General features: G+C 35.1%; 3 protein-coding genes across 5 annotated transcripts; all 3 read right to left on the bottom strand.

Moving 5' to 3' along the window:
- Positions 1-253: 253 nt before the first annotated feature.
- On the bottom strand, positions 254-919 carry LOC125583038. Its single transcript, XM_048749577.1, has one exon. It carries the CDS (start codon positions 917-919, stop codon positions 254-256), a length of 666 nt encoding a protein of 221 aa, XP_048605534.1.
- Positions 920-1,531: 612 nt separating this feature from the next.
- On the bottom strand, positions 1,532-3,896 carry LOC125583037. Its single transcript, XM_048749576.1, has 2 exons — positions 3,045-3,896; positions 1,532-2,995 (listed from the first exon to the last, which is right to left on the bottom strand). The coding sequence occupies exons 1-2, from the start codon at positions 3,894-3,896 to the stop codon at positions 1,532-1,534; spliced, it is 2,316 nt and encodes a 771-aa protein (XP_048605533.1).
- Positions 3,897-7,960: 4,064 nt separating this feature from the next.
- On the bottom strand, positions 7,961-12,747 carry LOC125583711. Of its 3 annotated transcripts, none has more exons than XM_048751156.1 (8): positions 10,690-12,747; positions 9,488-10,338; positions 9,289-9,413; positions 9,122-9,203; positions 8,908-9,019; positions 8,680-8,843; positions 8,511-8,612; positions 7,961-8,428 (listed from the first exon to the last, which is right to left on the bottom strand). In XM_048751156.1, the coding sequence occupies exons 2-7, from the start codon at positions 9,616-9,618 to the stop codon at positions 8,534-8,536; spliced, it is 693 nt and encodes a 230-aa protein (XP_048607113.1). In that variant the 5' UTR covers positions 9,619-10,338; positions 10,690-12,747; the 3' UTR covers positions 7,961-8,428; positions 8,511-8,533. The 3 variants fall into 3 exon arrangements, with proteins under 3 accessions (XP_048607113.1, XP_048607114.1, XP_048607112.1); XM_048751157.1 differs by having other exon boundaries at positions 7,961-8,612; positions 9,488-9,602; positions 10,065-10,338; XM_048751155.1 differs by having other exon boundaries at positions 7,961-8,612.
- Positions 12,748-14,887: the final 2,140 nt, after the last annotated feature.

The following is a 14,887-nucleotide window of genomic DNA, read 5'->3' as shown; positions in this document are numbered from 1 at the left end:
GAACCTTCAATGAGATTCTGAGTTTTCAATATCACTTACTCTCATGGGAACGAATGGGGTTGAAGATTTCTTTGTAGACTATGTTCTTCACTTTTTGTTTGTGTGAGTCTTCGCCTTTGATGATTTTTAGTCCTGCTTTGATTGTTACACGTGAGAGGGCCACGTAGAGCTGACCATGTGCGAAGACCGGTCTAGGTAGATATAGGATAACCTCTTTTAAGATTTGCCCTTGGCTTTTGTTTATTGTCATTGCTTAACACAATCTGATAGGAAATTCTCGTCGACGTAAAGTGAACGGTAGCTTTGTATCCCCATGCAAGAGGATAATTCTTGGGATCAAAACTTCTTTTCCAATGTGTGAGCCAGTAATTATATCTGCCTTAAGCACTCTTTCGCCTATGTGGGTCAGGATCATACGGTTACCATTACATAATCCTTTTGTTTGATTTATGTTTCGCAGAAGCATAATCAGGGCCCCAACTTTGAGAGTGAGTTTATGGGATGGCAAGCCTGGAAACTCCATGGAATTGAGATACTCAATGGCGTATAATGTATCATTTTGGTTAGATTGAGTCTCCGAAACCTCAAAGCTATCGTTACTGTAGTAGTCTTTTGCCTCCCCGCCGGTTTTGGAGATTGTATATGCATTAATTTCATCTACTGTATCATTTCGGGGTGTAAGTATAGCTTTATCAGTGTAGGAACTCTGGGAGGCCTCTAATTGGTTGACATCACCATACGCAGCATCGACAACTTGTTTTAATGACTCGTCCTTAGTCTCTTGTACCAATGAGTTGTCGACGGTTATCATTTGGTCATGGTAGCCATCATCTTCATCTTCTTGTCCTGATTCTGGACGACCTTCCCCGACCTTGAGAAGCCACTCAGAGAACTCTTTCTCGTCATGATTGACTCGCATATTTGTTTTTAAAGGGAACTTGTGGCAGATATTCCATAAATATGAATGAGTTATCGAAGCTAAGACAGTATCAGCTCTACTGCCTTGTGGAATTAATGGTAGGATCTGTCTAAAGTCACCACCTAACAAAACAGTTTTGCCGCCAAAAGTTTGATCTTTTGCGGGTGGATTTTTTATAGACATTATGTCTTTCAAACTTTTGTCTAGTGCTTCGAAAGCATGCTTGTGTGTCATAGGTGTCTCATCCCAAATTATGAGGTCCGTTTTTTTGATTAGTTCAGCCAGCATTGTATTTGGTTTGATGTTGCAGAGCTTATTTTCGTCGAGCTTCAAAGGAATATTAAAGCGAGAATGAGCTTTTCTCCCGTTTGGTAGTAGCAATGCGGCTATTCCTGAAGAAGCAACCGGGAGAACGATTTCCTTTCTTGAGCGAAGTCTGGATATAATGGTTTGGTATAGGAATGTTTTTCCTGTGCCACCTGCACCATATACGAAGAATAGTTTCCCATCCTTTTTATCAACAGAGTTTAAGACTGATTCGTAAATCGCACGCTGCTCGACATTAAGTAAGTTATACTACTGGTCATGTCTCAGTATTTCCTCAGCAACATCTTAATCCATTTCTTGGTTCCACAAACTTTTCCCCAATTCTTTTAGCAAAACAGGTTTGATCTTTGGCATATCTTTAATATCATTTAATGAGCGGTCATGCATGCGCATCAACTTTTCCACTTCGATTAACGTGTATTGCTCAAGGGTCTCATCATCCAGTTCCAGATTTGTGTGACCCAAGATCCTTTGTCTTTTGTGAAGTATGTCCTCGCTCATTGATTTCCATGAGTGTTCCCATAGGTCTTTAGGGCTTGCAACGAAGCAGTTGGTTAGGAATGTGACAAACATATCGCGGAGTTGGTATAGGGTGGCTGTTCTAGCACCCTCTGACATACTCTCGAGCCATTCAACATCATCGTCCAAATAGCCTCGGGCGTGGCAAACTGATTTGAAGTCAGGGTATCTCACGTCATTAAACGTTTTCAGCTCGTCATAACTCCTAGGACCCTTGATCTTATTAATGAGGATCCTCAAATAATATTGATCTCCTGCTGATGGATGGACAGCCACGATTCGTCCAATGGTTTTTCCTTTCTTACGTTCAGACCAGACTTTGGTAGTGTTGTTCCACACGAAAAATTCTGGTATTTGCACATAGGTTAATGTCCCAGCAAACTCTGACCTTCTGCATAAGACCATCCATTCAGTAAACATTGTTTTCTCAATACCTGGCTTGCGGATTACACGGCCGAGGTTATCAGTTGCTTTTATTGTGATGTTATGTTCGCCTTCTAGGTGAATGATAAGCTTCTCAACTGATGGCTTCCTTTTGTGTATGTGGAATGCGAAATTCCGCCACATAGATTCGCAAGCTGATAAATACCGAGCATCGATGTAGTCTTGGATCTCATTTCGTTGCTTCATCACTCTTTCCGTTGGTTCCCCGGATGCCACTGTGTCAGAGGTAGTTGCCGTATTTCCTTTTTCTATAACTGCGGATGCTCTGTCAACACCCTTGGTTATGTACTTGAATAAGTACTTCACTGCACTTGTACGATTACACCATTCCACATTAATATGAGTTTCATACTTCTTTAGGAGCTTAATGTTATGAGGTACAACGAACGTGTTGTTTAGGATTGCCCCATTCCTTACCAGAGGCTCAGTTTCATTCCGGCGGCGACGATATAATACATATGCTGATTTGTCAATCGAAGTATTCCCATTATACGGCTGAGGATACTTTTTTGTGCACACTTTATTTTCCATACACGGTGACTTCGGATTAATGACACCACATGGACCATGGATCATGTGTTTTGTCACTAAATTGTAAGCTTCAGCGTCTTCTTCTCTGTTTGGGAGCTCTGCTGAAATAATCTCATCCACTTCCTCTGAACTTGGTGTTCTAGAAGAGTTTCCAAACCACAATAATATATGTGCATGAGGGAGGCCTCTTTTTTGAAACTCTATTCTGTGGAGAGCTGCTGTGTATGGCTTGAAGAAAGTTCCGTTTTTGAAATCCTTTGCACGAGTAAGAAACCGATGTATTTCCACGGGTCACCTTAAATACCCAACATTCAATGTCAGGTCTATCATTGGGGGAGTCTCCACCGTATCTATCAAGGTGTTCTCTAATCTCTTTCCAATTAGGATTGGCCGTCATTGTGATAAACAAATCTGGATTCCCATATTTTCTGCAAATAGCCATCGCATCATGGTATTTTTCAACTAAGTACCGGGGCCCGCCGGTGAAACTTGGCGGCAGTATGAACCTTTGACCAATAATTTTAGCATCGGTGTCACCTTTGCTAACAGCATCGAGTACATTACTGTAGAGCTCGGCTCTCAAAACATCTTGGTTATACCTCGCCCATCTTAGCCGATCTTCTTCGATTGTTGTAAAAAAGTCCACATCATATTGATGGAGGAGACGACCACCTTTAACCAATGTCATCCCTTGGTTAAGACGTGTCTGTATCTGAGCAGCGTAGTACTGGCGTATGGTCAGGAATTTCCTTGTTCTCGATTTGCCTGTCTCAAGATGTAAGGGGATCTCGGGGTGAAATCCATACTCACCATATGGAAAGAGAAGAGGATATTGGAGGGTCATGTATAGAGGGTGATCGTCACGTATCTGCTGCAAAGTGTCGGATTGGAATCGGACAACTATATCTCGTACTCCAATTGTTGATGACATATCCCCTACGATAAGGCATGCGACCTCACTCGTACTCGGAAGATCGTATTCTTTCCCTTTCCCTTTATCTGAGAGCAACCTAAGATTAAACTCTTGCCCGCTGCCTTCGTAGTAGTTGCGCGCCCATCGAAAAAGCTTAGCTAAACAATTATTCTCGTCAATCATCTCGATGAGGCGCGCTAAGGTTGTCTCGTCAAGGTTACCTTCTGTTGAGGTTTGGCCCATCGCATTTAAACGGTTTCTGACTTCGTTGCCCGTATCAAATATATAAAGCTGGAGATATTCGGGAGGACGGCCTTGTCGCGGTATAAGCGAGCCAATTCTATGGTGTGTTTGACCTTAGATTCGTATAGTGCAAGGTCCGGGAGCATTCACCACACTATAATCCATCTTCATTCCAATGGAGGTTAAAGCCAGCACAGAATTATAGACTCGGATAGTATCTCGAAACCACCTATACTGAAGAAGTTCTTCTAACAGGGGTGGGTGTTGATTTATCGGTGGAAGCTTTATTTGGCCATGGTTACAGCAAATTGTAAATGTTGGTTCACCTGTTCTGGAGTCTTTACCAGTGCTCTCCGAAGTCCACATTAATGCACCACATTTTGTGCATGCTACGATGGGGTTATCTTCAGCTTTAGATGTGGAGCATTTATCTGTGGTTAAACGTGTTTCAATTTTTTAAGACATATTGTGTTTAATATTTTATAGTTAAAAGCGTTTAATATTTGCTAAGAGCTATATAATATATATATGATTGCCTGTAATATGTAGGCCCAGAAGCCATTTTGAAAAACACATAAAGCAAAATTTCTTTTAAGATATTAGAAATCCGCATTGAAGGTTATTGGCAACCAAAATTTATCATCTGAATTATCTAACATTTATCGAAATTGGTTTCTAAATTATCGTGCTCATTCTCGACACTGATTTAAAATAGTAGTTTAAAATATGTACCTTTCTTCGCAGTTCTTGTTGGGTGTAAGCCATGGGATTCTCGTGGAGCATGTAGACCTATGCATATAACATATGCAGATGAGACGTATAAGGTTTTGTAATCGTTTCTTAAGTGTTTTATGGTTGACAGAGATAGTTACCTTGCGGCAGGGATGACGTTCGTTTGGATAGTAAGATGGATTTTCTCATCCCTCGTGCGTTTTTGTGTCTCACTGGTTAAATGGTAAGTGATCCATTTAAGAGAATATAAGCATAAGAGATTGAGGAACAATAATGTTTATAGGCTGAAAAGATTTTATACCGTAAAGGTCACATTTATCACATCCACCTATACGATTAAATTAGATAACTCAATTAGTTTATCAATAGATACTGATGAAGAATATATATATATATATATATATATATATATATATATATATATATATTATTATTTTTGACAGTTCTGATGAAGAATATATTATTACAATCCATTTAAACTTACAATCATAATATTTTGGTTTGAACCTCGGTGGATCGCATATCTGATTGACTACAAAATATATTCATAATTTAAAACAGTATGCTTGTGGAGTAGAAAATAATATATCTTCAGAGTAATGACACACCTTTGGATTTGTTGCGTGCTCCGAGTGGGCGTCCTCTTTTTCTTTTATGCGTGATCCCGGTAGAAGTTTCTGGATGAAAAAAATTTAGGAAGGTGTTTATAATATATCTATATACTATTTTCTGTAAATTTATGGGAAAACAACATATCACAAATAAAGTTTATGGTATATTTTAAACTCATCGTTACAATAAATTTTGTGGTGTGAAAATAAAATAATGCAGAATTTTTATGTATATAAGCTATGTATTATGTAGGACATAGTATATGAGGGTATTAGTTTCATTTTAAATTTGAAAAAACTCACATATTATGAATACGTTAGTTAATAACCGTATTGATTAAAATTTAACAATATGAAATTTCGTAATTTTAAGAAAATTTGAAAAAAAAAACTTCGGCATAATAAATTTATCAAAACAATAAAATTAAAAAAACTTTGAATTTGAATTTTCTTATTTTTCTCAATTTTTCCCCAATTTTTATTTTTTTACATTTTTAATTTTGTTATTTTTTTAATTTTTTAATTTTTCATATATCTAGGGTATTAGTTTCATTTTACATATTAAACGAAACATTTTGGTAATAGATAGTGTAGTAAATTATTTAAAAAGTTTATCATATATTAAAAATTAATATTTAGCTAATTATTAAATATTTCATAAAAATAAATATAATTTATTCTAAGGGTTTTTGAATTGATAATATGTGTATAATTTTGAAAATTATTAGTCCCGCGAGTGCAAGCAAAACACATATCATTCATACAAAGAAAAAGAAATTCATTGACTATATAGATAAATATTCTTACTTTTCTTACCACTTTCTTATTAAAAGAGTTTTATCTTATGATTATCAAACCAAATACATGTTTTTTTCCTTATTAACACTAACTTTTATTAAAATGGAAATAATAATATATGCGAACTCCAGTTTCTATTATATGTATTAAATAAAAAGAACTAAAAATATGTGAGCTTGTATAAAATTTAATACAGTAATAATACAGGAAATTATTTTTAAAAGGTTATCATATATTTAAAATTAATATTTGTTTAATTATTTATTATTTTTATTAAAAAATATTATTGTAATGGTTTTTATATAGATAATATATATATATACTATCTTCTGTTAAGTGCGGAGATAACACACTTCATTCATACAAATAAGAAGAAGTTCATATGATATCACAGTTGTCATACCTACAAAACTTCTAATAGTAGAGTTAGGTAACTTTTATAAATATGAGTTTTAATTAATTTTACTATATAGATAGTTTTTTAATTTTTTTTACCACGTTCTTATTTAAAAAGGAATTATCTTATGTTTATCAAACCATATACATGTTCTTTCCTTATTAACTCTAACTCTTATAAAAAAGAAATAGTCATATATGAGAATTCCAGGTTCTATTATATGTAGTTAATAAAAAGATAGTAAAATACAGTGTTTTCTATAGTATACAAACAAGTCCACGAAAAATAATTTATGTTTTTTTTAATAATTGATTACTAACCTTAGTAAGTTTTAACAGATTTGTGGGGATCAGTTGCATCTCATCTATAATTCTATTCTCAATTTTATAGTCTATATGTAATTATACTACAATATGATTGAATTCTATTTTATAAGTTTAGTAAAACTGTATCTGAGTTTTGAATTTAAAAATATTTGCGTTAGTAATATGTTTTTTTTCCATTAATATGGTTTAGTAGAACCATCTAATAATACTCCCCAAATTCTCCAAGCTCTTTATATGTTTTTAACATTTTAGATAACATTTATTTGTTTTTAAAAAAAAAAAATCTATCAAGCTGATCAACGTTAGGATTTTTATTTAATGGCAGTTTTGTGGTTAGATTTCTGTGGCCTGATTTGAGTCACATAATTGATAAGTTTGGAGTTTTGATTACCCGGAGGATCTAAGTTTAGTTTGAAAGTTTTCTGGCATAATAAAACAAATAATTTTAATAGAAAAGAAAAACGATGATATTAAATTATGAGGCTACATTAAAATATTTGTATTGTATAAGTGCAGTCAATTTACAATATGCATAGCTTTGTAGATATGTCACAGTCAATATTACATAAGTATCACGTGGTAGAGTTATTATATTACCTGATGTTTCCAGAGGTGGTGTAGAAGGTGTGTTCTTCATCCGTTTGTGATCTTGATTTTAGAAACGATCCGATTGTGTGTTAGAGATCTAGATTATACGTATGTAGGAGAGCTTAGAAGAAGGTTCTTATATTGTGGTTTGAGTCTGGATTTTGAAGATGGGAGAGATGAAGCTGGGTTTTTTTATTTAATCGTATATGGCTCAATGATCCTCTGAGCAGTATATGGTAATAATGGTAGATGATTAAACTTAGCGTATATATGAAGGAGCATTAGAAATTTATTGGCTTGTATATCAGAATATTTTGCTACGTTAGTGGAAGGAAACAACATTAACTTCCTCGGTTTGACTTGACAAAACGGTGGCGTCGAAAACTATGGCCATATCTTATATTATCATTTTTTTTTTGTATATTTGGAATGGAGAGTAATGTACATATGCGGACAGTAACGTATTAACGGTGACTATCTTATACTATGGCTCATGCATTAACAGTCACGTACATATGCGGAATTCATGCTTTGTTCCTCAGACCTATATAATTGTAATCAGCATAGAATTCTAAATGAATAACTCAGCAAAGTAATCCTGAAGGAGCAAAGTAATAGTGCATAGCAAATGATTTCATAATCATTCGAAGTAGATAACATGTTGGAAAAAAAGAAAACTCAACTGAAAGGAAAACATGAGTAAAAAACGAAACTGAGAAAAAACACTTAAACTGCAATGAGCCTTGCAAGTTTAGGAGACGTACTGAACCTCTAATTCCCACACTTATGGCGTTTAGCTTCCTCTATCTCATCACTGTCACAAGTCCTCTTACTCCCCTCTGCAGAATCCACACGGCTTTTGGATGTTTCCTCTGAAGTTGCAGTAGTGTTGTTTCCTTCCGAGGATACCGTGGCTGGTTGAGTGTCTAGAGGGAGGATCTTGGTCACAGTAAGCGACCGGGTCTTGCCTGATAAATTGTGCTCTGTCACTTTGACACAAAACTTATGTCTTTGGCCGATTGTGCTGATTAAAGCTTCCGGGACAGGTGCCTCATGGTCATCTTCTTGGTTTCCATTTCCCTGACATTCAAGGACAACAGCGTCAGGTTAACACGTCACAGAACATGGTCGGATGAAAGTTTAACTCGAAATAGCTTCTGACTAATTCCGATGCGGGCTTTCCAGTCAGCTCACGACCAGCATCACCAAGTAGTACAAAAAAGCTTGCTCACTGTTGTCATAAACAGATATCTTTGAACGGTACCTGTTATGAATGAATTAGAAGCTAATACCAATAAAGAGTTACTGAAAAGTCAGGTGAGAGTTCTTACTGCGCAACACCATCTACGTTAACCTTCCCACACTTGTTGTTTGTACAAATCAACGAAGTTGGGCCTTTGGTAACCTTAGTATGGCACCCACTGCACGCAATGTAGTACCAAGCAGAGCCATGCACCACATCATCGATTGTAGCCGTGCACTCAAAAAAGGCTTCCTGCGAGAGAGTATAACCATATAAGCTTCTCTAACTGATTAGAGATATCTAGCCTGAGTTTTACCTTTGCAGATTCCTCCTTAATGTAGGAGAATAAATCCCCTATAGTCATTGACTCACGTTTAGTTACCACCTCTGCATTAACCTGCTCAGCAATAGCTGGATTAGAGCCCAACCTGAGACAGAGTAGAGATCATTTATTCAGTCACTCACTGCAATGAGGTAACGCGGGAACCTCATTTAGGCAAATTTCAAATGCATATGACATGAATACTTACCAGCCGAAGTAATCAATAGTAGGTTGGACATCGTAGTTCATAAATACACGCGAGGAGGACATTGAGGTCAACGCAAGAGTACCTATTGTATCAAGGAGAATCCAGTTAAGAACACAAACTGCAGATATGCAACTGTAAGAAACCTATATTAAAGATAAAAATTTAACCTCCGAGAGTCTTTGTGTTTACGGTCGTGACCAGTAACACAGTGGGTGTGTTTTCGTACGAATTAAACTTTTTGCATAAGTCTCTTGCAGCCTGGTCCCAAAGATAAAGCTTCATCACAGGTCCACTGAAAAAAAAAACGATACTGAATGGTTAAGAGGAAAAAAGAGAAGTGGTGTTTAAGAAACAATGAAAACATACTCATGTGACTGGATATGAACCAGAAGACGCCTCGCCTTTGCTATCTCCACTTCGTCAAGCACGGGGGACTTATTGATACTCTGACCATCAACCAACTTCATGTGGCCCACAACATCTATTCCATTAATCATCAAGAGTGTTAGTAAGATGACCCCAAATAAATAGTTAAATATTTCGTGACCACATAGAATCTAGAAACACATAGTCTTAAAGTACTGAACAGAACCAATTTATACAATCCTACGTTATGATGATCAATAAAATCCAAGAGCTGAGAGTAGTAAGTTATGATATCTAACGTTACAATTCGAACAAATGAATTTCATTTATCAGAATTTGCTTCTTTGAAGACCGACTTCAGAGAATGACTAAGACAACCCTAAACTCTCAAACTTTAACTTCACTGATCCACATATACCACTTGAAACAGTTAATTCAGAGAATGATTATGGAAAACCGAAAACATTGATTCAGCTAAGTCGAGTTTTCTGTATCTAAACAGCAACAAAGTCTAGATATTACATTCAATCATCTAGAAATACGACTAAGACATTATGTGGAGAATTACAGAGCTTACCTTAGAGATCTCCTTTGAGATCAGAGAGAGCTTGAAATTCTTCATACGAATGAAACCGGAAACTGTCTTCATCAAAAGGGGTGCGACAGTCTTGAAGAACCGACAGTTCTGAGTTCCATGAGAACGACACGGTTGCGGTATGATCAGCAACCCGAAACACAGACTTGTTTCTGGATCCATAGAAGTTGTTGAGTTTGTAAACAGATCCTCGCTTCATGTGAGGCAAGTATTTTTCAATACGTCCTGGAGAAATAAATCCTTGAATAACAGCTACCTGCAAAGAAAAACATAAGCAAAACAAAAATAAGTAATCGAAGAACATCTTGAAATAATTAAACTATATACTTATTTCGAAAAGTTATACTGGAAACTATGTAAAGTCGCGACCAAACAGAATCATCAATCAAGTAGTTTAGGGAAAAAAATAACCGTGAAAAAATAACCGTCTCTGTGAACTTCTAAAGAAACAATGACTTAAACTTATTTCATAAAGTTTAGTGGAAATTATATCAAGTCGGAAGAAAACATATTCATCAATAAAGTAGTTTAGGAAAAAAAAAACCGAAGACGATTGTAGAACAAACCCGTAGTCAAATCTACATTTGTCGGTACCCAGATACCGTACCTGTTCGTCGATGAGCAGCATCTCCAGGCCGATAAGCATCTTCTTCACTCTGTTCCAAGCCTCCCAGAAATGGATGAGCCGAAATCGCAACTGAGCTTCGTGGTGACCCAGCGAGACATCTTTGAAGAACATGACTTTCTCATCGTAATCAGAGGAGGCAATTGACTTCCCATTCGGTTTCATCGCCATGAATCTAGGTTAGAGCAGATCAAGGGTTTTGATTTTTTTCAAACGAAAGTAAATCAGTATATAAAGGATGAGAAATAGAGGAAACTGAAACGAAATCATTAAGAAGAAATTGATTGATTGAGAAGAAGAGGAGTTTTGATTGAGAAGAAGTGGATCGATTGAGGACTCTAGGGTTTCAAGCGGAGAAGAAAAAAAGGTAAAGGGGAAGCTCTCGTGACTAATCCTCGTGACCTCCGTCTTTATCGGGTTCACGCGAGAGCTGAAAAAATAAATAAAGGCCATAAACGATGTGAACAAAGCCCATAAGCCCACTCCAAATAAAAAGAAAACGCGAAGCCTGTCTGACGTGTCCAAACGAAATGTTCTGATTGGCTGATTATTTTTGGTGACGTGGCAGCCTACAGACTCAGCATATTGGTTTTTTAGTATTGTGATTTTGCCCCTGTATCTAAAACAAATACATATCAAATCTCATACGCTATCTAAATTCTCAGAAGGTTCATTATACTTATATTTCATACTTTTTAAAAAGTATTATGTCTTCTTCTGATCAAATTAAACAAAAAAGTATTATGTCTTTCTCTTTCATTTATGGCTGCAAACAAGTTCTTATTTTCTTGTATCATCTCTCTGAAAAGAACAAGGCGAATAAATTCAAAGATTGTTTCTGATTTGGATTGTGTAATCTCACAAATTTAATAGAAAATTTTCAGCTGATCAGATTTTCAAGTCTCATACTTTCGGTTTCGATGACCGTCCTCATGACGATAAAGCTCAGTTCGGCGGCGACCGGTACTCGCAAGGCGGGAGGACGAGTTTAGCCGCTTAATCCATGTGATCAAGCCCCGTGAGGGCGTGTTGACGGTGATGGGAAAAAGTCACCATCTTTCGTCTCACAACACAAAAGACTCGGAGCTCACCGATTAATGAAGACGAAGAAGCTAATTCTGATTTTTTGACAAGACGATTACACGGCTTATTATGATGAATATGAGGAGATGTCGAAGAAATAGGATGTGTCTTTCTTCTTCGTAGCCACTTTAGCTAAACATGAGATGTTTAGCTCATTGTCACTCTTGTATTCAAGTTGCTCAGTTTTTGTATCAGGTTAATATAAAGTTTAGATGTATTATATCATGTTGTAACCAAACTATCAAATAGCATATACACACATTTTGTGTTTAGTAATTATGTTAATTGTTTATGTAGTAAAACAATTGTAATTATTTACATGTTTATCTAATACAGTTTACAAATAATATTTGAAGGTTAAACTTCATATAACTGACATGTAACCAACAAGTTTTCTTTCTTCTTCGTAACCATCATGTCTTATTTAAAGTTATTATTCACCTAACTAGCTATTTTGTAAGAGAGGAGAAAGAACTCTTTGTTTGAATATCACCACTGAAATTACGTTTATATTGATATGCAACTATTATATTTCATATAAGGTTATGCATTAGAATATCTATCTTTTTATTACTGTAAATTATGTGTTAGCAATTTATAAATAAAATTAGTCGAGCACTTTTTGTCATTAGCCACTGCTATCGTTTAAGCCATCCATGTTATTATCAGTGCCATAGATGTATATATTTATATGCAGGTATTTTTGTTCGTAGACGGCTATGTATAAATATTACTAGCTATTGTATTTTAATCATATGTAATTAATGTGGTAGCAATGCATTTTATGTTAACCATGTAACATGTTGGTCATATTGATACACAACTATTTTATTTTGGAGACGGCTATGCATTAAGATAGCTACCGAGTGTATTATAATAACGTGTAATTAATATGTTAGCAGGGTAAATCAGAAATTAGCCGTCTTGAATTGTCATTACCCACAACTAGGGTTGTTCAATATGGTTTGGTTTTGGTATATACCATATAAACCGAATGGATATAATTTTATAAAAACCGTAGGATTTGGATATGGTTTGGTATATAACTGATTAAACCGAATAAACCGAACAAAACCGATTAAAAGTAGAAACATGTAAATATGTATCTATTTTATAACAATACATAAAAATCTATTTGTTACATAAGTTAAATTTGTGTTAATAACTATTACCATAATTTTATAATAATAAAGAACCTTAATTTGTAAAACACTTGAATTATAATTAAATAACAATACATCTCATTTCAGACATCTTATTTTCTAAGTCTTCTTTTGATCTTTTTGCTTTATTTTAGTCTTCACTAAATTAATATGAAGATTATAAATTTGATGGACAATAATTAATGAAAAAATTTCACAATTTTTTTCTTATCTGTAAACAAACAGAGTTTCATGTTCAATTGAAAAAACATGACTTTAATGAAACACTAAATATGGAAGAGTGGAAAAACTTTTCTTTCATGTTTCTGTTTTGTTTCATATTTTTATTTTTCAAAATTTCAAGCTTTGATTTTAGTTATAGATTTGATTATTTTATTTGAAGGTAGAAGCATTTTTACTTTTTTGTTCATTTATTTGAACATGTAATATATTTTTAATAAATGACTGTGTTGACAATATGACTCTAAAATTCATATAATATGATCTCAAACTAAATAATTATGTTTTTTGGTATAAAACCGAATAAACCGAAAACCGACGGTATATAAACCGAACCGAACCGAAGTAAATATGGATTTAGAATGGTAGTTATATTTTACTAACCGAAATACCGAAAACCGAAAAAAACGAACCCAAACCGAACCGATATCCGGATTGAACACCCCTACCCACAACAATCGTATAAGCCTTACATCACTTAGCTACAAGCTAGTCATAAATCCTTCACAATTGACCCTCAGAAAATGTGACTGTCCCCAGTCATAAATCCTTTTCCATTTCCTTTTTCTTTCCAACGGTTGCTATGTCTTTGATCCCTAATGTTAATTGGATTTGTGGTGATCCTACATTTGTCAAACTGGTTTGACTCATTCCTGAGCACTTAATAGATGTCTCAGAGGTTGGAAATGGATGCTCACTCCACCGCCTGCAAGATAGTTTATAAACACCAAAAAGTGAGGGTTAAGGCCAAACGCAAAACAGTTATCATTAAGTGCGGCTATCTTATTGTATTTTATATATATATATATATATCTAATATTTATTCTTTATACCATCAAAAATCTAAAAGCTAGCCATAAACCTTTCTTAGCATTGCACCTATGAAACTAACATGTGATTGACGCAAACCGGCTAATATTAATCAATACGGCTAACTTGTGTTTTATATATCTAATCATTTTGTTATACCTATCATTACAATTACATTCGACGTCAACGATCATTGGAGTCTCATAGTCTCTTCTTTATCTATCTGGAGCCAGACGCCAAATGGAACCCAACTCTCCAGATAAACAAAATTTCATCCTAACCAGAACCAAAAAAGACTACATCAAGGTAAACAACGCCACCAGAGAACGGATCTAAGGTAGATCTAGCAAAACCAATAAAGCCACTGCGGGAAAAAAAATCATAGGAGCAGCCAAACTGCATGCATAAGAGAACACGTGGGGGCTGATCGTTTCACCATCTATCATCTCCATCCAGATTATCCATTTGTATGATCTCTTGAGATGATCCATTCAGATTTTTGGGACTGTTTGTTTATCTATCCAAATGGTTCATCTAGATGAATCATCTAAATGAATTTTATGTTTGTTTCTTTATTTTCATTTCCATCCAAATGAGTTTAGTAAACAAATTACTAAAATACCCTTGTCTTGATTTAATCATATGTTAAAATTTACTACAATAATAACTTCTAATAAACAAAAAAAATTGATAAACATGTATTTGTAAAAAAAAACATTAGAGTTTCAAACTAAAAGAGTATTAAAAATAAACCGACTATAACTTTGGTTTTGGCGGGAAATGAAAATTTTCGGTTATGACGGAAAACGAGATTTTTTTATTTTGACGGGAAAACGAGATTTTTCGATTTTGGCGGGAAAACGAGATTTTTTGGTTTTGGCGAGAAAATGCCTTTTTGCGGTTTT

This window comes from Brassica napus, chromosome C3, assembly GCF_020379485.1.
Source record: "Brassica napus cultivar Da-Ae chromosome C3, Da-Ae, whole genome shotgun sequence".
In the NCBI taxonomy this organism is placed as follows: Eukaryota; Viridiplantae; Streptophyta; class Magnoliopsida; order Brassicales; family Brassicaceae; genus Brassica; species Brassica napus.
This window is presented reverse-complemented; position numbering and strand designations above follow the sequence as displayed.